The sequence below is a fragment of the Miniopterus schreibersii genome (genome assembly GCF_964146895.1).
Source record: "Miniopterus schreibersii genome assembly, chromosome: 20".
Classification (NCBI taxonomy): Eukaryota; Metazoa; Chordata; class Mammalia; order Chiroptera; family Miniopteridae; genus Miniopterus; species Miniopterus schreibersii.
Genome location: NC_138122.1, coordinates 8,685,158 through 8,712,416, shown reverse-complemented (window position 1 = coordinate 8,712,416; position 27,259 = coordinate 8,685,158). Strand labels below are relative to the sequence as shown.

Below are 27,259 nucleotides of genomic sequence, written 5' to 3'. Positions count from 1 at the left end.
CAGTTTTACACTAAGCATAATACCCTTATGAGCTCTCTCTCCCAGGCTTTTCAGATACCTTAGGACACATCTTGCTTATAGATGCACAAAATAAATCAGATAAAGCCCAGGTGCTCACAGGCACCGTTCAAAGCTCTGCTGTTTGATGCTGAGAAGCTGAGTGTGGTTCCCAGGAAAGGAGCTCGGGAGGGCCCCTCTCACTGCTGTGGGTGTCGCTGCTTCTATAGCAGCTGATGCAAAACGAAGGCTGAATGCTATTTTCACTTTTCACCTCTCACCTTTTCTTATAAAAGTGAAAATCCTCTCCGGGTTTCTTTCAGTTAGGGACTAATTCTGTACAGGTACTAATGTAGGTCTTTTGTAAAAGGAAGTGGTGTAACAGGAAGTGGGATTACGCAAACTTTCTAAAGCCTGTATAGAATAATATTAATATTTGACAAAGTTGATTGATGATAAAGCTAGTTTTAGACCAGCAGGTAGGTATGTGTTTGTTACTCACAACTCTTATTCAGGAATGAAAGAAAATAAAAGAACTAAACTTTGAATTAAAAAAACACAAAATAACAAACACCAAAAAAGTAGAATAAAAAATATTATGGTTAAAAATTAATAGTATGAGAAGGAAGGCAGGAGGAGGGAGACGGGGGAGAAAGGAAGGCAGGAAGGAGGAAGGCAGGCAGGCTCAAGCTGATCAATAAGATCACAAGCTGCTTTCTAAAAAACACCAGATTTTAAGAATATATTGTATACAACTGATCACAATAAATTTTAAAACCTATGTTAAATGGACACTTTTCTAAGAAAATATAAATGATAAAAACTGACCTAAAGAGACAGAAAAGAACTTGACTAGACTAATAATCATAAGTTGAACTGGTAATTAAAGATTAAGCCCTCAAGTGGGAACCAGGCCCAAAAGGTTTTAAAAAGAAAATTCTACAAAACCTTCAAAAAATAGGCAATTCCCATTTCTACAAACTACTCCAGGGAATTTATTTTTAAAAGGGGGCAGGTCAGTAAAATTCCCCCTAACTCAGGCCAGTGGACAAGTACAGTGTGAAGGTCAACATCGCTGAGGAACACAGACATAAAATCACAATGTCTTAAGATAGTAAAAAAATGAATTTATTTTTAAAATATTTAACCTGGTAGAGCGTGCCCCAGAAATATAAAGGTGTTTCAACAATCTATTTCTATGGCCAGAGTAATTCTTTGCACTAATTTTTAAAGACAGTTTATTCGTGCTCTACCAAAGTGGACTAAAATAGGACCACGACATGGTCCAGCTGCTCCTGGCTCTATTACATTCTCTCTCCTCTTCACCTTGTCATATCCAGGTCATCTGCATCACACCTCACAGCACATCTACAACATCTTGGCGAGAAGGAACATTAGCTGTCGTCTAGTGTTCGCGTGCATCCAGGAGCTGCACCCCCCTCTCAGTATGAAAATACGGAAAGCAAGACCAGGGTGACCTGACTCTCTAGCGGTCGAGAGCGTGGCGCGATGAGAACACACCACCAGCTGGCGCCGCCCATTCCACGGCATACACCAGAATCGCTGCTCCCCCACAAAGACACGGAGCTGAGATTTGAACAGATAAGCCAGGTAATTTGGCTAAAGTGTGCTGGAAAGGAGCTGATATGGGATTGAAACACATCTGTGCGATCTAAGGCGTATGTGTTGCCAATTCACCACAGGCCTGGGAATTATTTCATCAGGTAAGCGGTAAATTAGAAACAAAGGAATACTCAAGGATGCTCAGTGCCTATTCTGCTAGCAAAGGTGGAATATATGATTTAAGAACTACTCTGTCCTTCAGAACGGGGAGAAAAATTCTGTTTTCCAAACCATGTATGAAAAAATATCGCACTCCTGTACTCTAACCTTCAAACAAGTCAGTCATTTTTTCTGACTATCTAGTAAAGGTATTCCTTCCAAAATTATAACTATTATCTTTTTCCTACAAGCTCTTCCAAGTATTTTTATACTTACATACAGTCTTTTTTTTTACAGAAACAGTATCTTACTTTCTTGGAGCTCTTTTTAATTTATCAATATAACATGAACGCTGCTTCCACTTCCATAAATACTCTACACGATTTTTAGTGACTGCATAGGACTTCCCTGTGTGAATAGTGCATAATTTATCAACCCATTCCTACTTTTGAACATTTAGGTTATTTCTAATTTTTTACTATAAATAATGATGTGATAAATTCATGGCCTTTTGAGACTTGTCTTTGTTCATGCTGAAATGAGTCTTTGCCCTCATTTCTACTCAGGGAACTCCTACTACTCTCCTTTAAAATAATAATTGAATGTCATCCCTTCTACAGAGCATGAATATACATGTATACAGGAATGAATGAAGACATGAAATTAACCTCAAGCTAACATATCTTGATTCTAATATGTATAATGTTATGTTCTAATTATCCTCTTAGATTTAAGTCTGTCCCATATAAGTATAAACATCTCAAAGGAAAGAATGATGTGTTCTTATTTCTTTCATGTTTTCAATATATAGTATGCTGCCTGGAACACAGCCAATACACAGTAAATGTTTGTTAAATGAGTAACTCCCCAATGTATCTAACAAGAAACATCAAGGTATATTGTCCATTAGAGAGTATTACTGGGTACCTACTACTGAAAGACTGCTGATTTCTGCAGAAGTAAAAAGTGAGACATACCCACACTAAAAGTTTATAACTGCTTAGCAATTTTAAAGAATAAATAAAAGTCAATTAAAGTGGAAAATGGTAAGTGACATAAAAATATACAATGTTTACAACGCCATGAAAAGAAATAAAATACTTAGATATAAACTTAAAGTACCAACACTTGTATGCTGAAAACTACAAAACACTGCTGAAAAAAATTAAAGAACGTGGAAAGACATTCCCTGTCCAAGGACTGGAAGACAGTATTTTTAAGATGGCAATATTCTGTGAATTGAATTACAAAATCAACATAATTCCTATAAAAGTTTCAACTGCCTTGTTTACAAAAATAGACAAGCTGACCCTGACATTCACATGGAAAGGCAAGGGACCTATATAGCCAGACCTTGAAACAGATGAACAAAATTGAAAGACCCATAATTCTCAATTTCACAGCACATTATAAAGGTACAGTAATCAAAACAGTGCACTACTGGCAAAGAACACATACAGTCAAAAGGGACAGAAGTCAGAGTCAAGAAATAAACTCATACATCAATGCTCAACAGATTTTTCAACAAGAGTGCCAGGACCATTCAAAGGGAAAAGAATAGTCTTTCCAACCAATGGTGCTGAGAAAACTGGATATTCACATCCAAAAGAATGAATCTGGACCCTTACATCACACTATATTCATAAATTAATTCAAAATGGATCAAAGACATCAATGTAAGTGCTAAAACTATAAAACTCTTAAAAGTAACCACAGGAGTAAATCTTCATGATCTTGGGATAGGCAATGGTTTCTTAGATATGGCAACAAAAGCAAAAGCCATCAACCAAAGGAAAAAAATAGATGAATTAGATCATCAGAATGACAAACTTTTGTGCTTCAAAGGTCACTATAAAGAGAGTGAAAAGAACCCACAGAATATAAGAAAATATTTGCAAATTATATAGATTCTGATAAGGGTCTAGTACTTGGAATAATATAAAGAACTCTTACAACTCAATCAAAAAGACAAGCAACTCAATTAAAATACGGACTTGAATAGACATTTCTCCAAAGAAGATATATAAGTGGGTAACAAGCACATATCCATCTAGTGACACCCACTAGGGTGGCTATAATAAAAAAGATATATATATCAAGACACTTGAAAATGTATTTTCACCAAAAAAACCCAAGCATTATTCTTAACGGCCAAAAACTAGAAAAAACTCAAATGACCATGAACTAAAGAATGATCTACAATATGTGGTAGAGCCACACAATAGAATATTATTCAGCCATAAAAAGGAATAAAATACTGATAAATATCAGAGCACAGATAGTGAAATTCAATAGAATAATATATTTGAAAAATAAACTTAGCAACAACTGGCAACATTTTAAATGTACGTACCTTTTGATCCAATGAATCAACTTAAAGGATTTTATTTAATGGATATATTTACAGCAATAAAACCAGGAATATACACCAATAGGGAACTGATTAAATACATTATGGCAAGTAGAAAAGCAATTTCCAAGGCTGAATGTATAGTAGAATTCCATCAGCAAAGAGAAAAGGGGCAGAGAGAATGTTTGAAGAAATTATGGCTAAAAACTTCCCAAATGTGATTAAACACATGAATATAAACATCCAAGAAGCTCAATGAACTCCAAGTAAGATGAACTCAAAGCAACCCATACCAGAAATATAATCAAACTTTCAAATGCCAAACACAAAGAGAATCTTAAAAGCAGCAAGAGAGAAGCAACTAGTTACATGTGATGGATCCTCAATAAGATAATAAGATTTCTTATCAAAAACTTTGGAGGTGAGGCGGCAGTTGGCCAATTTATTCAAACTGCTAAAAGAATAAAAATTGTCAACCAAGAATACTATATCCAGCAAAACTGTCTTCAAAAGTTAGAGCTAAATTAACACATTCCTAAATAACAAAAGCTGAAGAAATTTATTATCATTAGACCTACTCTGCAAGAAATGCTAAAAGGAGTCCTGAAGATTGAAATGAAAAAAACACTTGACAGTAACTAGGAGCCATATGAAGAAGTAAGACCTCAGCGGAGGTAAATACATGGGCAATTGTAAAAGCTAATATTGTAACAACTGTTCATAACTACACTTTTTGTTTTCTACATGATTTAAGAGACATACATATATTTTGTTAAAACTGCAAGTCTAAAAGCTAGTATTGCAACTTCAGTTTGTGACTCCACATTTTGTTTTCTACATAATTTAAGAGACTAATAAATTTTAAAGAATTATAGTTTATGTTTTGGGGCATACAGTGTATAAAGATGTAACTGGTTATTACACTAGAGGTTCAAAAATTTTGACATCGCTCCTTTCACACTGTACATAAATATTAATTCCAGGTAACCTGAATGTTAAAGTCAAATTATGAAATTATTAGAAAAATGTATAGGACAATATCTTCATAACATTAAAGCACAGAAGAACATCTTAAATATGACAGAAAAACTACAAGCCAGAAGGTCTATCCATACATACAATTACATAAAATAAACAATACCTACACACTGAAAGCAGCATAAAAGAGAGTTTTTTTAAAAAGAAAAAAAAAAGCTACAATATGGGAGGTGTTTTTAGTTCACATACAAAAACAATAAAGAACTAGATGCAACATGAAAGGACTAACATCCAAAACATGGAAAGCATTCCCATGAATAAATAAGAAAAATACAAACAAATCTATACAACATGAGCAAAAGACTCGATCTAGAATTTTAAAATTAGGAATCTCAACTCTAAGTAACATTTGAAAAGATTCTCAACTGCATTAGAAATTAGGGGACTGAAAACTAAAATATAATGAGATTTACATCCCCATTAGACTGGTGAAATAGCAAGTGTCAAGCAATAAGAGTGGGCAAGGATGTAAAACCACCACCCTCATCTTCAGCTTGTGGGAATATAAATTTGTAAATCACTCTAAAAAGTAGTTTAGCTTTACTTAGTAAAGCTGGACATGTGGGAACACTATAACCCTGAAATCCCACTCCCAGCTACACTATATACCCTGAGAAACCTGCAGATGTGCACCAGGACTTGTGTACAATGATGTTCACAGAGAGGTATTTAAAATACTCCAAAACTGGCAACAACCCAAATTTCAAACAAAAAAAAGAAATTACGTATGACATATGCATGCTCTGAATTAACACCTTGCTGACCAGCTACTTCAGGCCAGAACTCACCCGTGTGGCCGGCTACTTTGGTCAGCAAGGTGTTTAAAATTACTTAAATTAACGGAAGTGCAGACACAAGTTATCTCGTGACCGTTCAGCAACATTCAGAGACAGAAACACGTGTACACAGATGACCAGTCAACAAGGTTTAATATACAGCAGCGAACTGGACAAACTATAACTACATACATCCACAGCGATGAATTCCACGTTAAATGAAAGAAGCAAGAAAGAACACATTCAATAATTAAGCATACCCTGCTTTGATATTTCAAGTTACCACCAGTACCCCTGATCCTTCTCCTAGTCTTCTTTTTTTTTAACCACAGCTCTTATCTTCTTGGCCACCCTCTATGCTCTCTAAGAATGGGTCTTTGACTTTTGTTGCTGTAGCCAAAGCACCCAAAACAGTGCCTGGTATCCAGTACTTGCTCAGTAAATATCTGCTGAACGCATTAAATACTTCCAATTACATAAAGCTCAAAAACAGGTAAACCTAAACACCACATTAATTAGGGATGCATACGGATAGTAAAACCATAAAACATGTAAGGTAATGAAAATAAGTCATGGTATAAGTAACCTCTGGGGTAGGGAAAGCAAATGCAACACAGAAAATTTCTCACTCTTAACCTGGGCTTTCAAATGTACATATATATGTATATAATGTATATGTGTACATGTATATGTTACACACACACAGGGTGGGCAAAAGTAGGTTTCCAGTTGTTCATATGGAAAAAGACATGTAGATTATGATCATTACAATAGCTTTATTGACTCAAAAGAATGTCACAACAGCACAGTGCACTTAGGTACAATCTCACAAGTGCTCAAATTGCCGGCTTTCGTTAGTCACACATTCTTGTATTCTACTTGCTATACTCAAGCACACTCTGACACAGAGTTGTTTTTAAATCTACTTTTGCTCACCCCAGTATATTTATATGCACGATACACATCACAGCAAAAATACTGGGGGGGAAAACTCCATTAGCGCTTCTTCCCCAACCCCTACTCCACTTTGCCCAACTCTGATTCATCACTACTATGACCCAACACAAGAATCAGGTAACAACTAGAATAACTCAGGCTATAAAACAGTGGCAAACACTGTCTAGGAATTTGATAGGAATGTTGAGATTTACATTGATTCAATTATTATTTCCAACTGAATTAGGAGTCATCAGATATCAAATATTAGTAAATATAAGAAAATAAGAGTTTTCACATCAACCAAATAAGACATCAGTAGGAAAAAATACTTTTAGGTGCCACCAGCCAGATCTATGGATATGAGTATAGGGAGATGGAGATGGAGATGGAGATATCATCTTAAATCAGCATGCGGGAACTATTGCAAATGTACCTGTATGCTGCCAAACTCAACGTTCTCATAATGGAAATGTGCACATTCAGCCATCTTCGGAAAGTGACCTTTAGTGAAGGGTAACCTGAAGAACATGAAATAAGTAAGTGAGACGCAAGACACTAAAACAGCGAAGATTACTAAGCCTAAGGAGAAAATAAAATGGGTTTAGGAGCTCATGCAAGCAAACTATTTAATAAGCACATGCGCATGAGCACACATATACCCACACAAACCTTTTCAGAATTACACTGAATCAAATGAAAATTACATTTAGTGCACAGGTCAAAAAACAAAAACAAAAAACAAACAAACAAAATTAAAGAGCATCACTATACTCTCCTAACTGTGACCCAAGTTAATGCCCATAGAAAATCTGTGCTTTCAGTGAGTGATATGGAACCGAGAAGAGCCAGCTTCTAACCAGAGGCAGCATCCCCACCACAAAGCACAAAGCAGGTTTTACCTGTGCATGTTGTCGCAGCCCATCAGTCCTGGGGCGGGGGGTCTGGGTGCAGAATGAACACTTTTATGCTCGTCTTTTCTACACTTGCAACGAAAACACACTATCTAACCCTCTACCAGGTGAAAGGACGGTTCTTCTGTTTAAAACTGAAACAGGTACCTTAAGATACTTCACTTAAGAGAACTACTGGTGCCCATTGCGGGCCTTCCTGAGGGCAAAGCTGAGGTACAGCAATTCTCAGAACTCAAACAACAAACGACTTTCCTACACGAATGAGAACATGGATTAAAGGTACTAAGAAGGACATACTTGGGTTGTTTCTGTTGAACAAATGCGACCTAACAGACAATGACATAAAGTCGCAACAACAAAATGAAAGCGTATTTTTAGACCAGAGATAATCTTCAGACCTGTTCCACTAACTGTTGAGTCATAACTTAAGGCTCACCAGTATAATTTAATGTATGGACAGTAAAAGCTTATTTAATAAGAAAGCTACATAAAAGCTTTAAGAGAACTAAAGAACTGATTTCCATTTATAGGAATTCATTTCAAAGCCACTGGAAAATTGTACTTACTTTTTTACATGTTTAACCTTCATACTGGCTGTACTGCCACATGTCTTAAGACTAAGGTCTCCAGGAATCTCAGGAACGTCTGCTCCTCTTGCCTTAAAAATAACAAAAACAAAAGATGTATGACTTGTCGTTTAGTATGAATACATTTTAAAAAGCAGAATATAGTTAATTTTAATGGTTCTGTTGACTCTATACCAAGAGCAATACATATTGATTTAATAATCTTCTTAAAAGTATAACTTAACTGAGTTTTAATTATTAAGAATAAGACAAAAACATTCACTTAACTTAAATATTTAACTTGACTGTATGAGAAAAAATTTTCTGTTAGAATTTTCATGCTCTTATACTCAAATTTCAAGATCAGCGATTGTGTGTCTCAGCACACACTTAAATCTCACCAGGGAGTTGGTGGAATAAAGTAACCTTGGTTACAATGATTAATAAAAAGTAAAATGGTAATATGAACGTAATTAGGAGATTACAACATGCATTGGAAAGTGACATGTAGATAATACTCCCAAATTTAGCCAGCCCTTCATCTGCCAGTTTTCATGTGGTGATTTCTTAACTCTAGTGACATGTTCAACAGCAGGGTTCCTCATGCTCTGAACAAAATAAACAGCAAATCCAAAAATCTACGAAAACATTTTTGCTATATTATCCACGATTTATAACCTTAATTATTAGAGCCAATGCCACATGATGCAACTGGGGAGAATCCTATGGGCTGAGCAGTTAAATTGAGTTAAGAGGAGATCAACAAAGAAGAATGTAGTAAATATATGCAATGGAATACTACTCAGCCACAAAAAAAGAAATCTTGCCATTGGTGACAATATGGTGGGACCTTGAGGGCATTACGCTAAGCAAAATAAGTCAGATAAAGAAAGACAAACATGCCCTTGCTGGGCAGCTCAGTTGGCCAGAGCATCGTCCCAACACTCCAAGGTTTCCAGTATGATCCCTGGTCAGGGTACATACATGAACCAACCAATGAATGCATAAATAAGTGGAACAACAAATCAATGTTTTTCTCTCCTTTCTTCTCTCTCTACAATCAATAAATAAAAAAAGAAAAACACCATATCATCTCACTTATATGTGACATCTAAAAATACAAAACAAAAACAAGCTCATAAACACAGAGAAGAGACTGGTGGTTGACAGAGCAGGGGAGTAGGGAATGGGCAAAATGGGCCAAATGTCCAAACTTCCCGTTATAAAATAAAGAAGTCATGGGGATGTAATGGACACTATGGTGACTAAAGTTAATAATACTGGATTGTGCATCTGAAAGCTGCAGCTCTACTTAGTAAAGCTGGACATGTGGGAACACTATTACTACAGTTTCCAGATGGGGACCGTGCCCAAAGCGGGTCTGCCTGGGGCTGGCAAGTAGAGTGTGGGTTCTTGACTTAGTGCAGGAAAGGCTCCACAAGTCCAGGTGATTCTGAGAGTACGTTTATTAAAGCTGGGGACAGTGAAACAAAGAAGAGCTTAGAACAGAAAAAGCAACAGGAGAGAATCTAGAAGGAGCTACTTTGGCTCACTGAGAAGTCAGAGAAAAGGGGCCTTGGAGGCAGGTCCAGAGGACGAGCTGCCGCTGCCCATTACTCCCCTGGTTGCAAGTCTCATGGAGTCCCTTATTGTTTAGAATATGCAGCCTGAGAGGGAAAAAGAGAGGAAGGGGGAAAGGCTCGAGGGCTTGCTCCTGGGAGCAGAAGCATGAGCTGGGACCTTCCTTTTGAGGGTTTTTAAAGGCTGTGAGTTTAGGGGAGGTCATGAGGGAAGATCTCAATAGAACATTCATCAGTTTTTCCACAGGTACCCTTTCAAGGTCATGGTCTCTACTGATTGGTCTGCATCAGGGCAGCTGGTCCTGGCATTGCCCACCTAGTTTTGCTGCTTTTCTGGGCCTGGAGCTGAAATACAACTTAGGTCTAGATGTGATCTCTAGGGAGAAAAGGTCAGGCAGTCTAAGCCACACCCAGCTCCCCCCCCCCCCCCCCCCCCCCGCCCACGGTGGCCTTCTGTACCTGGCTGTAAATTGCTCTGGCCAGTTCGTTCAGCTGTCTCAGTTTCCCCATTTCATTTGTCAAGGAATTTTCCTAGCTTTTTACTGTCCTGCCTCACTATTTTGATGCACATTGCCAAGTAATCCTCCAGAAACACTGATCCAATTTACAATGCCACCAACCCCGTACATGAATGCCTTTGTTCTCACAACCTCCCAAACATTAATATCTTCCACCTTTTACTTTGTCACCTAACAGGATTACTCCATCATCTTTCTTTCCTAATAAAATAGGTAAAAGAGTTGAATCGAGCTTCATGTTTTTAGTGAGTATCTGTATTATTGTGTATATATACTTATTCTTAGATTGTTTTTTAGATTTTTTCACAGAAAATAACATCTTTTAAGTTAAAGCTAGTCCTATCCTTCTGACATATAAATATCAAGATATTTAATAGCTTGCTATTAAAATTATGAACCTGAAAGATCTAGTCCGTACACCTCCTAATTTCAAAACTTACTATAAAATAATAGTAATTTAAGTCAGTGTGGTACTAGACTGGAATTAGGATGGACAAATAAATAAATATAACAGAAAGTCCAATAACAATGCAACTCAAAAGAATAGTACTGTGTCAATAAATAAGACTGAGGAAGTTTTCTAAAGTATGCAAAATAGGAATAAACCTTGAACCTTCACAAAAAGTCATTCAAAGTGGAAATTCACTCAATGTGAGTATTAATAATGCTTCTAAAGGGAAACACAGAAGAATAACTCTAACATAAGTAAAAGTGCCCTAAACAGGAAACAAAAAAGCATTACTTATAAGAAAAAAAATAAATCTGATTACATCAAAATTAAAAACAAGTCATTTTTTAAAAAAACTCCTTATAATAAAATAAAAACTACCAACTCAATTTTTAAATGTCAAAAACTCTAAACACGTATATCATATAAGAGGATACCAAATGACCAATAATTGTAGATATTCAATGTCATTACTCACCAAGGAAATACAAAATAAAACCATAATGGGATAATATTGCACACTCTCCAAAGAGCTAATTTTTTTTTTAATTAACATACCAAAGTTGGCAAAAACATGCAGCACTAAAACTCTCATTTATTGCTTACTGAACTGTAAAATCATAAAAACCGGTTGGAAAACTGTTTGATAATTCCTACTAAATTAAACAACTACGTTCTCAAATATAGACCCAAAAAATACTCCATATCTACACAAATAGACATGTACATAAGCGTTCATAGGAGCTTTTTTATAATTGCCAGAAAATGGAAACAACACAAATACACAAAAATGGGAATGGCTGAATAAATTATGGTATATTTATGCAACGGAATGCTTTGCTTGAAGAAAAGACACTTATTAACATTAAACAACATGAATAAATCTAGCCATTACTACAATATGTGAAAGTGTGTGTATGTATTACGCTTCAATTAAAAATCAACAGAAAAAAATGTCAATAGAAATTTTTGTGAAATTTAAGCTGGTTTACATTTACCTAAAATAGTTATAAATGGAAAAATGATAAGGAATGAGAAAGAACCATATTTCAAAGACTATTTTTAAAAAGACTGTTTTCTAACTTATTTTATGGTTAGTTAACACAGACATCAAAACCACCCAAAAGACTTTCGACACCAGGACAAGATTAAGACAATCAGAAATGATGTATAAATGTATAAACCGTTTTAAGCACTAAAGTTCAACCATACAGAAAAGACGTAAGACGCTATGATCTTTAAGAGAAACAAATTACATAAGGTGAACTCCATATTCAGCCACACCCCTGATAAAGAGGACATCTTAGTAGCAGCCAAGCGGGGGGGAAGCATATACACATATTATATTCACAGGACTACGAAAGAGAAAAGCAGAACACTTGCACTGAGTTCTCTGGATTGCTGTTTAAAACAACTGTCAACACAGAATTCTATATCCAGCAAAATTTATTTCAAAAAGAGAATGGGAGGCTTCCAGTCTCTTCCACTGTTTATAATAAAAACAGAAAACAAAATGAAATAAAATAAAAACAAGTAACTACCTGAGAATCCTAAAAAATTCAACGAGAGCAAGTGGATTGGGAAGCGGTCAGAACTTGAAGAACGACTAATAATAAACAGACCGGCAGCACGCGTCCTGGATTTCCCCCGCTGCCTCCTGCACTCGCCCAGGAGAAGCCGAATCATGATCTAAGTAAAAGGCATGGGGGCAGCAGAACCCTCAGGGAATTACAGCTTTCTGGCTTGAAAAATGCCCCTTGAATATGGGAAAAATAGCCAAGAGGTTTCTTTTTTCCCTTTTTTTTCTCTTCCAACATTTATCAAATTTATACATAGAAGATAAATGAAAAGGATATTAATGCTCTAATAAACAGAATTCCAAGTTATTTTATTTTAACAGGCTGCAAAGACAAACAAATGTTTATCATCAAGAATAAAAATTAAAAACTGACGGCTGTCAGAGGGGAGGGGGTTGAGGGGCTGGGTGAAAAGGTGAAGGGATTGAGCAAAAACAAACAAATATACACACAAAGAAACGTCACAGACACAGACAACAACAGTATCGTGACGGCCAGAGGGAAAGGGGGTGGGGAGAGGTAGCAGAGGGTAAAGGGGAGATAAATGGGGATGGAAGGAGACTTGACTCGGGGTGGCGAACACAAAATACAATATAGAGATGATGTCTTATACAATTTCACACCTGAAACCTATATAATTTTATCAACCAATATCATCCCAATAAACTCACTAAAAAGTACAAAAACACACACAATTATCTAAGCTCTGCAACCTTCTATGACATTGATGGACCAAATTACACAGGAAAAATTCTACTATTTTATTATATAAATACATAAAATTTTTTTTAAATAAATTGATATCCCCCAAAATAATAAAAAGTAAAGCCCTGAATGTATATTCAAAACTCAATCACAAAAGTATGGCACGGAGTACATTTTGTTTGACAAGAATTCAAGTAACAAGATCTAAGGTCTATAGTTCACCACAAGCTAAATAGAAGTCAAAAGCACAGCCTCACCCTGGCCGGTTTCTCAGTGGTTAGAGCATCGGCTCTCGGCCCAAAGGGTCCCGGGTTCGATTCCGACCAAGGGCATGTGCCTCGGTTGCAGGCTCGATCCCCAGTACGGTCGGGGCTCATGCAGGAGGCACCCAATCCATGTGTCTCTCTCACATCAATGTTTCTCAACCTCTGTGCCTGTCTCTCCCTTTCACTCTCTCTGAAAAGCCATGGAAAATATATCCTTGGGTGAGGATTTAAAAATAAAAAAAGTGTATCCTCGCTGGTAAAAAAGCTAATGCAGACTGAAAAAAACGTGGCATCTATAACAAGGCAAGTCTTTGTTTCTCCACAACTGGCACTGTTAAACCACAAAAGGAACAGTTCATCCATTTCAGGAAAACATAATTTGATATTGAAAACTTGCAAAAACAGAAATTGGCAATATTTAATCCTGTCTGCTTCCCTCCTCCCTAAACCCAGAAAAATATTCTACCATTCCTGCCACTGGTGCAGATCTTTAAACAATCTTTCAAATGCCTAAATTCTCTTGATCCCAAATCCAAGTAAAGCTATAATGCTGACTGGGTAACTGTGACATGATTTCAGTGGTGTAACGTGAGTTCTGGTAACAACCACACAGCTGGCTTCTTCTACAGCCACCCACCACAACGCTCACTCCTGTATTATCTACATGTGGGACTATCTCTCCAAAAGACTACAGAGTCCATCTTAACAGGAATGAGCAAAATGCCAGTGGATACTAAGACTTTTATCTAAGGAAGAAACAGGGCACTGGAGATGTTTGATATATAATCACAGAACTGAGCGAGGTCTCAAAGAGGGACCTGAGACCAAGGAGGAAGAAGCAACTTGGCACAGTGTTTAGTCGCAGTACTTAAGTTAAACTGATTTTTTTTTTATCATAAAAACTACTATATCTAATATATTAGACATATGGAAGAAAAAAAGTTCCAAAACTGTCAAATTTTTGAAAAATTAGAACACTGAGAAATAGTTTTACTCCTATCAAAATATGAAAGACTAAAAATGTCTGAATGAAAAGATATGGCACAAAAGACACTAAACATGACTGCACAGAATATGAATTAACAAAACCCTCTTATGCTTTTAGATAATAAAGATATTCATCAAAGTGAAACATATAAAACAAACTCAAATCCTGCTAATTAATGAAACATCAAAAACACATCCTGTATTATAGGGTATTAGAGAGCCATTAAATTTGTTTATTAAGAGTTTTCATTTAACACCAATTATAACACACTGTATATATAAATTCTTTCCAGGCAAGTTTTATGAAGTATTAGTGGTTTTAAAAATTCAGGGATATTTGTAATTTCCATCAACTAATGTTATCACATGTTAACTCTATTATGAAGTATAAATAACAGAAAAACTGTGTAACACCGTGGGAGGAAAAATTCCAGAGAGAATTCTTCTGAAAATTCTAAAGAGAACCCCTGCCAAGATTCCTACCTCACCTCCTGGCTATGCGAACACTAACCTGAGTAATGCTAGGAAGAGATGGCTCAGATATAATTAAAATTCCAGGTCAGTTGATCTTAAAATAGGAAAATTATCTGGGTGGGCCTACTTCAGTGGTCTCCCCAGGCTCCTGCTGAAGCATCCCCCAGGAAGATGCTGCTCTGGAGAAGGCGAGCCCTAGAATTACGTGCAAATTCTGCAGGCAGATAGGTAAGTGGTGGGAAGTCCACAGAGCTGACTCAGTGCAAAGCCACCTCTAACTTCGCCCTCGCAACCGTGTACTTCAGTGTACATGCTACAATCTGTTCCATATCCCGTTCTGCAGAACCTGAGACCCTCACTATTATCTCCTAAGGGAAACTTAACTCTTTCCCCTCTTCACAGAAATGCTTTTTAAATCCCCCTTCACAGGTGTCCCTACACTATGTCCACCAGTTAGTCTTTTCCAGAGATTTCCTCCTTCCAGTGAATCAGCCAACCTACGACACTTCCCATAATGTACAATGTGAAATACTCAATTTTCTCTTTAACTGCAGCACCTTAATAATAAGGCAGAATGCTTGTGTTAAACAGGAATAAAAGGAGAAATAAACTGTATATGGTTTATAATTATAAAGCACATTTCCAGGCATGACGGAAAGGGAGACATATTAACAAAGCAATAGTCTTTGAAACTAACAATTTGGAAAAAATTATGTAAGAAAATGTTTATATGATGTTAAATTTAAAACTCTCTGCATTTTAAGAAATCATGAAAGAAATATACCAAAATAATCTCACCACTGTATGAAATGGGATTATGGGTGACAGTCTCTTTTTTATTTTATTTTCAATTTTCTGCCTTTTCTATATATGCAATGCTTTGTTTTATGAAGGAGGAAGGCTTTACCAAGAAAGGCAGAAAGCAAGCTAGCTAGCTAGCTTTTTCCACCTCTGCACATTACCTACCTTACAGCAACCATTTGCAAATGCATAGGAAACTGTCATAAATAAATGAGATCATATATTCTATGTAACTCTAATGGGCAAAACTTGGTATCCATACTATCCATATTTAGGAAAGAATAAGAATAAAAACACATTTATGATGGGATGTACACATGTTAAAGTGATAAAATGGATTTTTTTTTTTTTTTTTCTAATCATTGAGCCAAATTATCAGATATCTGGTGGGAGTTAGAACCACAGCAGAGATGCCAATCAAAGCAGAAAAGAGAGGGGGAAATAATAACCTGTCTCCTCCCCTTCTCCTCCCTCCAATCTTCTACCAGTGCCTCTCACTAGCCAAACCGAGGCAGAATTCTGCAGTAAGGTAGCCTAGGAAATGTAGTTTGCAGAGACCAGCCTCCTGCAATAGAGAACAAAGCATAAGGGGAAGAAATCCCAAACCCAGATCCATGGCAGTCATTACTAAATGATGGAGATATATAATTGCATATATAGTATAATACCAATTATTTAAAATACAGATTATTTCATTAAAAATGCCCTCGTTTTGAAAAGGCACAGTAGTCAAATAACATCCAAACATAAACATACGTACATGTATAGGTACATATACATATATGTGATCAACTCAATAAAGGAGGTTCTAATACTAAATTTGTATTGTGAATAAAGAAAAACTAAGCAAAATGAGTAGTTAATACTAAAGAACAATAAAAGTGGACCTGAAATTGTTACAGAAAAGTCAACAATAACATCACCAAATAAGCATTCACAAAGGATATGAAATGCAACCGGTGTAAGAATATACTACTATTTAAGTGGCCCAGGAATGTTCTTTTCTTCAAGGAACAAAAACCCCAAACCAGCATGCATGGCGAAAGGACGTTCGGACCAAAACCTTCTCTACATAAAAGGCAAGCAAAAAGTATCTGAAAACCAGTCAGAGGGGAAAGTGGTGACTTTCCTCCACTTTTCACTGTTTTTCCTTTAACAGACTCAAATCTTACTATATTTCCTTTATTACTTGTACTTGGAATCTGAAGAACATAACAGCTTTAGACTAAGGTTACAAATAATATTTCTTGATAATAATGAAAAATAAAATCTCTGCTTAAAAATACAGTGGGAAAGCCCAGCCGGCGCAGCTCAGCGGTTGAGTGTCGACCTATAACAGGAGGTCACGGTTTGATTCCCGGTCAGGGCACGAGCCTGGGTTGCGGGCTCGATCCCCAGCATGGACCATGCAGGAGGGAGCTGATCAGTGACTCTCTCTCATCACTGATGTTTCTATCTCTCCCTCTTCCTTCTTCTCTCTCTGAAATCAATAAAAATATATTAAATACATATATAGTAGTAATGGGGGAAATCTTTGGCCTCTTGAAAAAGAAAAAATTTTGCAGGAGCTACCTCTATGTAGTAGGACTGTATACGTATACATGTACATGTGTATATGCATATACACATCCCAATAAACTGAAAAGGCGATATTTGAATGCAAAATTCATTCTATCAAGAAATGTAAACAGGACTGCCAGTTTCGAAATTCGACTGCAACTTAGTCATAGTAAATAAATGCAACAAATCTCTGTAGTGAAATATGTATACAGAATTTTAATTAGTGCAAGTATTATTCCCTTTCTTACAAAGAACAAGAGAAAATGGGTAATAAAATTTAATAATCATCTTCCCAACACAACAGAAATGCTAAATGTATTAAATCTACAGTGTATTACATTATCACTAAAATGATTCTTAAAGAAAAGTATATCACAAAGAAATCCAATTAACTGAGTTATCTGTGTGAATATTTTCAGAAGAATTTTGATACAGCAAAATACCCTTGATGTTAAAAACTAATTACAAAACAAATTTCTTCACTTATTTCCTCCATTATGTTATCTAGACTCCCAACGTGCAAGTGCTAAGAAACAGAAATAGGAATCAAAGGAGGAGGCAGGCAGGTTTAAGGATGTGTTTAATGCACAAAGCATACAAGTGGCTATCAAAGGAACCCCAGAGTAAACTAATGTGTTATTCCTATTTAATCTTCTATTTTGATGGGGAACAACAAGGTGGGAACACTAAAGCAAAAAAAATGACTTTTGAAACTGACTATAAAACTAGTTTTTTTGCGGCAAACGAGCTGCCTTTAAAGTTCACTTCCTCAGAAAGAACCATGCACAGCTGGGAAAAAATTACTCAGGAGCAATGCTTAAAATCATTTAGGAAAAATTAGTACCAAGTGCCATCAGAATAAAAATACACATTCTCCAGTAGGCAACAGCTGGATAATCAACTTAAAATTAACATACTGGCATACTAGCAAAATTTTTAAATATTCTGAAGTTTCTACTTTCCTATAAGGGAGATTACATTCATCTATTCACTCCTACCTGCCCCAATCATTAAAGATAATCCTACTGATTCAGCAGGTATTTACTCTGCTGAAAATATGGGGTTCCAACGCCGTATATAATTTTACCAAACATTTTATAAAAAGTTTCCTAAGAAAATCAAAAAACAGTATATGAGTAACTTTATAGGTACTTTGTTCAGGTAAATTACTACTGTTCTTTTGTGCTGCTAGAAAACGGTCTGTTTCTACACTTGAATGTTGTACACCACATCTACAAATAACAATGTACATATAGTATTTAAACATATATTATAAAAACATAAAATAGAAATTCTTTCTGGGATAGGCAGGGTATGAACAGAAGAAGGGTGGAAGGGAACCAAGAGCCACAAATGATGGAGACACTTAATTGGAGATTTTCTATTAAAGGGAGAAATGGCAAGATTCTAGACTACCCACGACCTCCACTCTCCTAACTGCACGTTTTATGTACTTTCTCCTTCAACATTTTATAAGTTTAAATTTTTTTTGAAAAGTCATATATCAAATTCTATAATTAAAAGTAACATCCAAATCACTTAATGTCTTAAATAGCGCAATATTTGTAATGTAGTTTTTAGTTTAATAATTAACAAGTAAATGCTGGGTTTAAGATCAGTTCACCAGTTCAAAAGATTTTAGGCTTAACCTTATAAAACTACCCATTTTCAACACTTTTTAACCTATAAAATTAGCAATTTCATACAACTCAACCTAATATAAATCCCAGAACTCCCAGCAGTGCATTAGTTACCTTCAATAACTAACAGCATTTGATCCATGCCAGAGAATTTCCTCAATCTTTAGCCAGAACAGGATGCACCATGTGGGGTGGCTTGGGGTTGTTTATTAGAGCTTTGAGTATACTGGCAGAAACTCTAAACCTGGGCTTTGTATGTAATCAATGGGTGCATTTGTGATTTTTCACAAAGCAACACTAAATACAACATCCAGCTTTTAAAGACTGTGAAATGATGATAAACACCATCAGTTTCTCTGAATTATAAGTAAAATTAGCCCATCAGTCAAAAATCAATAGTTAAACATCACACAGTAATAAAGTGCTAAAGAAACTCATTGAAGGAGCATGTGCAAAGACTTTTTCTTTTATTCAAATTGCAAATGTTTTTATAACTGATGGGTAAAGGGAACCAGTGTACGAACCATAGAGAGTGGACCACTATCTACCCAATGAACAGTGTACAAAATACACAGCTCTCCCAAAATTACCTCTTCAAGATCTTTCAGGAAGAATTACTATTCTTCCAACCCTTATTCCTCGTTAGGAAGCAGGCAACAGAGGGAGAAATCATCCAACACAAAGGGTACTTTTGAAAAGTCTAAGAAAAATGTAATGATCTAACTTTTGTTTTAAAACAGAAAGAAAAGAGAGAAGGGGGAAAAGAAAAAGAAGAGAAAAGAGAAAAGAAATTCATATTAACAAATAAGATCAAGAAAAGCAGGAAAATTAGGGCATCCTGAAGGAAAAACAAGTGGTTCAACTTGTCCAGAGAACGACAATTTCATTCATTCAAAAAATATTTACCGAGAATTTACTATGCCAGACACAGGTGACCAAACAGTAAACATAAGGGACAAAGTCCCTGTACTCAAGGAGCTTACAATCTAGTGGAAAAGAAAGACAATATTTATACAAATATTCTGTACTTCTGAGCACTAAGGAGAAAATTAAAGCAGCGTAAGGAAAACAGACGAGGGCAGTGTTGTTATTTCATCTAAGATGGTGAGAAAAGGCAGCACTTAACTGTAGCATTTGAAGAGAGAACTGGAGGAAGAGAGAGCACGCTTTACAGATCACACAGGGAAAGCACTTTCAGAAAAAAACAAAACAAAACACCACAAACACAAATACAAAGGCTCCCGGATGAAAGAACGCTTGGCGTATTCAAGAAATAAATACTAAAAAGATCAATGTAACTGGAGCAAAGTCGTCAAGGAAGGAAGGCCTTTGGCTTTTAAGGAAAAGTAACTGAAACTGTTTCATTTATAACAAATGCAAGGTTTTAAACCTGGGTGACTGAAATAAAGCTGGTGCTATTAACACTACCTGTAATGTTAAAAAGAAACTCGTTTCAGGGAGCAGGAAAGATGAGATTTTGTGAAAATCTGTAGCTGACAGTTTCTACAGGGCCTCCAGCTGGGGAACGAATTCTTACAGGGCCAGAGATGTGCCGTGGAAGCCGTGGGTACGGAGATGGCAGTTCATTCTGCAGGAAGGTACAGAAGCGGGAGGAAGCGAACACGAAGAGAAGGTGCAGACGCCTGGGAATGCCTGCTGTTAGCTGGCGGGAAGAAGAGAGACGGAGGAAAAACGCCCCCCCTTCAGGAGTAAGTCCGTGTGAGTGTGAGTGTGAGTGTGAGTGTGAGTGTGAGTGTGAGTGTGAGTGTGAGTGTGAGTGTGGGGGGGAGAACACACACGAGAGAGCGTGTGCTCACGCACAGCTATGTGTCTGAGAGAAGGAGAGGGAGAGCATGTGCCTGGACACACACAGTGCTGACAACACCAAGAATTAACTTTTTATCTTTTAAAAATTTTCAATATTTTGGAAGTTCAAAATTTATTTTTCATGACTCTAGTTGTTAGCATATGTGACATTTTAAGCCAACACCACTGATTTTATTTCATCGATAGCAATTTCATTTGCTATCACATGACCTACTCTAGCCTTGAGCCTTGAACACAATAATTTTAATGATATAAAAGATAACAACTGAGAAACTGTTCCTAATGAAAGAAATTTGAGAAATAACAAGATATATTCTGAGAATATTGAAATGATCGATACTAAAAATAAAATGCAGAAACGCTAAGAAGTAGGATGATTAAGGAGGTTTTTATTAAAATATTCAAAACTGTGAAAGATTTCCTCTTACTTTCTTTTTACATCTTTTATCTTATTTTTCTAAGACCCTAATATTTACTATATAACTTATTGTTAAATCATTGCAAATAAATATTTTACTCTCAGTTTTTAAAAACTCTAGCTTTTGATTTCTTAACATACTAAGTTATTTTGTTACAAATTTATGAAGAGTAATAAATAAATCATGAGCCATCCATCAGAAAAGGAGAGAGCCCTATTTTAGGGTTTGTTCTTTTTGTTTTGATTTTAAAATGACTATTTAAAGCATACCAAATACTAAAAAGGGGATCCCAACAAATAAAACTCCAGGACCAGATGGCTTTATTGATAAATTCTTCCAAACATTAAAAGAAAAGTTAATACCAATCCTTCTCAAACTCTTCCAAAAAATAAAAGGGAAAACTTCCAAACTTCTTTTATGAGGCCAGCATTATCCTGATACCAAACCAGACAAGGAAGCCACAAGAAAAAAAAAAAGTCACAAGCCATCTGTTTTTGCAACATAGATGCACAAATCCTCAACAAAATATTAGCAAACTGAATTCAACAGTACATTAAAAGGATCATACACCATGAGCAAGAGGGATTTAATGCAGATTCAAAAATAGCTCAACATCCACAAGTTGATCAATGATCATCTCAATACACGCAGCAAAAGCATCTAACAAAATTCAACATACATCTACCATGAAAGCGCTCAATAAAGTGGGCACAGAGAGAAGGTACTTCAATATAATAAAGGCCATATACGACAAGTCCACAGCTAACATCACACTCAAAAGTGAAAGCTGAAAGCTCTTCCTCCAAAATCCAAACAAGACAAAGATGCCTGCCTACTGTCTCTCACCACATCTATTCAGCATAGTACTGGTAGTCCTAGCCAGAGCAATTAGGCAAGAAAAAAAAAAAGGGATCCAATGTGGAAAGGAAGAAATAAAATTGTTACTATCTGCAGATGACATATAGAAAACCCTAAAGGTGCCACCAAAGAACTGTTAGAATAAATGAATTCAACGTTGCAGGATAAAAAATCATTATACAAAAATCAGTTGTGCTTCTCTACACAAATAACAAACTATCAGAAAGAGAAATTAAGAAAACAACCCCATTTCCAATTACCTCAAAAAGAATAAAACATCTAGGAATAAATTTAACCAAGGAGGTGAAAAACCTGAACAATGAAAACCATGTCATTGATGAAAGAAACTGAAGAGCACACAAACAAATGGAGAGATATTCCATGCTCACGGATGGCAATAATTAATACTGTTAAAATGCCCAAATCCAAAGCAATCTACAAATTCAGTGCAATCTCTCAAAATTCCAAAGGCATTTTTCACAAAAATAGAAGAAACACTCCTAAAATGTGTAGGGAACCACAAAAAATACACCAAATAGCCAAAGCAACCTGAAGAAGTACAAAGCTGGAGGTATCACACTTCCTAACCCTAACCCAGCCCACCGCCTGCTTCTATAGAGCCCATAAGCTAAAAGTAATGTTTACATTTTCATATGTTTAGGGGTAAAATCAAAAGAAGTATGCTTGTCTAATGATATGTGAAAATTATAGGACATTCAAATATCAGTGTCCACAAATACCATTTTATTGGAACACAGCCACACTCATTTATGTATTCTCTATGGCGGCTTTCACGTTATAATGACAGGGCTAAGTAGCTGCGAAAGATCTTATGTGGCACTCTCATCAATTCACACTGTTGTTCAGCACACCATAAGTTGCAGTATTGAGTTACAATTCAAAAGTATTTCAAGTCCCACAGGTATCACCGTACCACATTTTTTAAATTACCAATTCATACAGATCATGTAAAAATAAGCAAAGAAGAGATAAGTGGGCTCTGAATGTCATGCTTTTAAGGCACAGAAGAGTATGGGTCTTGTTTTCAAATTAAATGGTAAAATATTGTGTTTATTATGCAGTGGCACTACAATTGTGCTAAAAGAATAGAATATATATCAATATTATCAAACTCTGCACTCATCACAATATTCTCAACCCACAGGAAAGCAATAATCTGAAAAATTCTAAAATTCTAAAAGATTATATCATCACACAGAATTTCTTCACAAACATAGAAACAAGACTGCATCCAAAGTAAATTTCCAGGTAGCTCATTTGTTAGCCAACAAGGAAAGTAATTTATCATTTACCAACGGTGAGTCAATTAAACTGTATTTGACTGCAGAAGCCAAAGAAATGCATCCAGAGAAAACAAACTGTCTAAGCCTATTAGCCTTTTGGAGAGAACAGCGCTGCTTTGAGAGTTGACGTTTTGGGGAGCAAAATCAATAATAAACTAAAATAACAAGGCAGAAGATTTCAATTGGTTTTCCTTGACTCTTGATGAATCAACCAATACTGCTCAGTTGTTGAAGAGTCAATGCAGAGTTTAAAGTGAATCAAAAATTAGCTCCTATGTAGAGTATGCGTGGGGCAACTACAGGCCACAGTTTTCGCAAATAAACTCAGCAAACATAAGTTCAGTACAACCTGAAGTGGAATCTACTAAGATACTTTAAAACTGCTTTTGGCAAAAAATATGTGTGGAGCAGAAAAAGGCTTAGACATACTTTCAACCTCTGTTACTGAACACTAAATAGCTTTTGTAATTAGTTTTTGCTGCAAATTTGATGCTATAACTTAATGAATTTTGCCAAAAATTAAAAGGCAAGACATAGCTTATATAAGAAACTTACAATGGAATAATATTGTCAAAATCGCAAGTATTCATGAGCTGCTATGCATACTTCCCAACTATCAAACATTAAAACAAGATGGGGGATCTCCATCACCACATAGATTTGCAGTTAGTATATATTCCAAGCTCAAACTACAGTTCCAGCAGGATTTTTCAGACCACAATACAAATGCAAAGTAAATCTCCATACAGCAAAATCCATTTAACTGCAACTGCAGAGCTTCCATCTAACCTTCATTTGGAAATTTGCAATGTTATGCTAAAAGGCAAATATTACAAGAAAAATCTACTAGAGTTCTGAAAATGCCTTCTAAGCAATGAATATGCTCAATTAAAATCATATGCTCACAAACTGATGTCAGTATTTGGCAGTATGTATCTGAGTGAAAAGGCATTTTCAAAAATGAAATATTATAATCTTATTACAGATCAGCATTGACAGATGAACATTTGCATTCAGTTTTAATAAGAAATACTAACTTTTAACTACAATTAAATAAAATGAATAAAATGTTACTTTACACAAAAAGATTTCATTTTTCTTATTAAGGGGCCTGAATTACATAGAGTTATAATAAATTAAGTGGGTATTTTAAACATATATGGAAAACTACACTACATAGGATTTTTCCACCTAACTCCCCCACAAAAACTATTGCTCCAGCATCTCACTAAATGTAAACTCCATTCTTCAGGTTGATCAAGCCAAAAACCTGGAAGTCATCCTTGACTTGTCTTTATCTCACTCTCTATATCACATTCATCAGCAAAAACATTTGGCTTTATCTGTAAAACTATATCCAGAATCTAACCATTTTTCATCACATCCGCCATCCTGGTACAAGCTATCATCACTGTTCACCTATTGCAGTAATATTCTAACTGGTCTCCTTATTTCCTCTTTTACCTCCCCATGTAGCCTATTCACAGCAACCAGAGATTCCCTTTAAAATTCTAAGCCAGATCATGTCACTTCTCAGTCAAAAATCCTCCAGTGGTTTCCCATCTCACTCAGCATAAAAAAACCAAGTCCTTATAATGGGCTACAAGGAACTATATGACCTGCTCTCCACCCACCCAACCACTTCTCTGACCTCATCTCCTTCTGTGGTTCCCTGGCTCAGCTTCAGCCACATGTCCTATTTTTGTGTTTTTTCCAAAGCTTTTTAATCCTATGCCACAGATTTTAACTTATTCTTCCACTGCCTGAAATGATCTGTTCCCTGATAAATCTCCTCCCAGAAGCCATCTGTAACCACCCTCTATAGCTAGCAACTATCCTTTCTCACTGTCTGCCACTCTGTAACCCTACTACTCTGCATTAATGTCCTACAATAGCATATATCACCACTTAACATATAATATTTTTATTTAATTACTTTTCCTCCTACCCCATTAAAATATAAGCTCCACAAAGGCAGGAAATTTGTGTGATTTATTCAGGGTTCTACCTAGAGTCTAAAACAGTGCCTGGAATAAATTATTTGCTCGATAGATAGCTATCAATGAAAGAACACAGCAACAACAAAAATTTTCCATAAGAAATGCTTCTTCAGTTCCTCTTCCTTATGTAAGTAAAATGCACATATATACATGTACATAACACTGATTTACCATTGCACTGAGTGTTTCCTCCCAGTCGGGCCGCTCTCGAGGGTGAACGTTTCTGTGTAGTTCTGGAACAAAATCATCCTCTTCAGAATGTACCGAGGACTTCATCTTCCTAGAGATCAAAACATGAAAGACTTTGATAAGAATTTACATTTCTATAAAAACTTTCCAAGGATCACAATTCAAAGAACAGAAAATTATGTAAGACTTAAAGATTAGTTAAAAGAGCTCTCTGGTGGCTAGTATTGCTCAGTTTCTCCTCTAGTTTTCAGAGATCTTTCCTGATGTATCAAATGCCTGCTTTTATTCCAGGAGATAAAACTAAGGTTTATAACTAGTTAATATGTGGTAATTATTATATAAGGACAGATTTTATCAGTTCAACACAGTTGGAACCTTGAAAAGATCTGCAACAGCCATCAACATTTATAGAACTGTGTTAAGCATTAGTAAAATTCCAGGATGAAGGGAAAGACACAGTGCTTCTGTTTCCAATTTACAGCGGAGAGTGTATTAAACTCTCAGGGACAGCAACTCTGACTATTGGACAAAACACATAAAACTGCTTGTCTGAAGGCTCAGGAGAGCAATCAGTACAAACAGAATTTCTGGGACTAACTACATTCTTTAAGAAAACCCATGAAGCAAATTTCATATTTAACCATTGTTTTTGTATAGTAGACTTTCTAAATCAATGGTTGAAAACAGAAGCCAAGAATAATATTGTAGTCTAACTAGACTGAAGAGACATAGGCTGGATGCTGGGGTACCAAAGCGCATGGGGATTCAGGGTAAAAATACTACCCCCCAAAAGACCTGTAGAGTAAGAGTCCAAAAATCTACGTGGAAATTCCCCTCAAACTTCTGGTTCCTCAGCTTACAAGTATGTAGGACAAAAAGCCAAGAAATCTACCAAAAAACAGCTGCTGGGCAACTAATGGGCCAAACAGATATTTCACAGCCTAGCCATGCTGAGGAAACGGAGGTTAGCAAGCAAGCACTGACCAAAACAGAGGGGCACTGAAAAAAACAAACAAAAATCTGGACTCTCAACTGAGACTCCAGAGAAGCCATGCCTTAGGACTAAGGACAAAATAGCAATAGATGAGCTCAAAAAAAGCCTAAAACCAAGCCTTGACATGATCAGAACTGCCAGAAGAAAAATTAACTCTCTTCAGAGTAAAATAACACTCTACAGACCCCTTGCAAATTGTTCATTCACCTTGTCTGCTAGCCAATAAACATTATAAGGTATGCTTTAAAATAAACAGGAACAAATGAATAAAAATTTGAAAAAACTTAGTCAAAACAGAGAAAGACTTACATTTGACTTGGATTTTAGAATTATCAGAACGGGAATTAAAAATGGCTATGATAGATTTCTGGCGTCTGGTTATGATGTAGAAAGGTGTAAAAAGCATCACTCCCAGTCTAACAACAAGACAGATAACTATGAAATCACAACTTTTCTTGAGTCCATTGGAAAACAGAGGTCTCAGGGCAACCAACTATTAGCCTAAACTCTAAGGAACAACAGGAATACCCAAGATGATCTAAATCACAAGCAATTACTTGCCTAGAGCAAGGCAGGGGTAAAAGAGAGATACACAAGTTGGTAAGAAAAATTCAGTTACATTTTTATCAAGCTGATAAAAATATAATATGTTCAGAAAAAAGTATGTTCATTATAAAAAAATGAAAAGATAAAGAACTTCAACACAAAATTGGAATCTATGAAAAACAATCAAATGTTCATCCTAAAAATAAAATATCTGAAATCAAGAATTCAAAGGATGGGTTTAAAAGAACAATGAACATGGCTAAAGAG

At 36.0% G+C, this 27,259-nt stretch overlaps 1 protein-coding gene across 2 annotated transcripts in view; it reads right to left on the bottom strand.

The window, feature by feature from the left end:
* The window catches only part of ARHGAP32 (Rho GTPase activating protein 32), a 212,551-nt gene that overhangs the window by 98,031 nt on the left and 87,261 nt on the right, over positions 1-27,259 (bottom strand). For both annotated transcript variants that reach the window (XM_081123638.1, XM_081123637.1), the window contains exons 2-4: positions 25,435-25,543; positions 8,300-8,391; positions 7,256-7,340 (exon numbers count right to left, since the gene is read on the bottom strand). In XM_081123638.1, coding sequence (XP_080979764.1) covers positions 7,256-7,340; positions 8,300-8,391; positions 25,435-25,539 — 282 coding nt within the window. In that variant the 5' untranslated portion in view covers positions 25,540-25,543. The remainder of the gene's footprint in view (positions 1-7,255; positions 7,341-8,299; positions 8,392-25,434; positions 25,544-27,259) is intronic.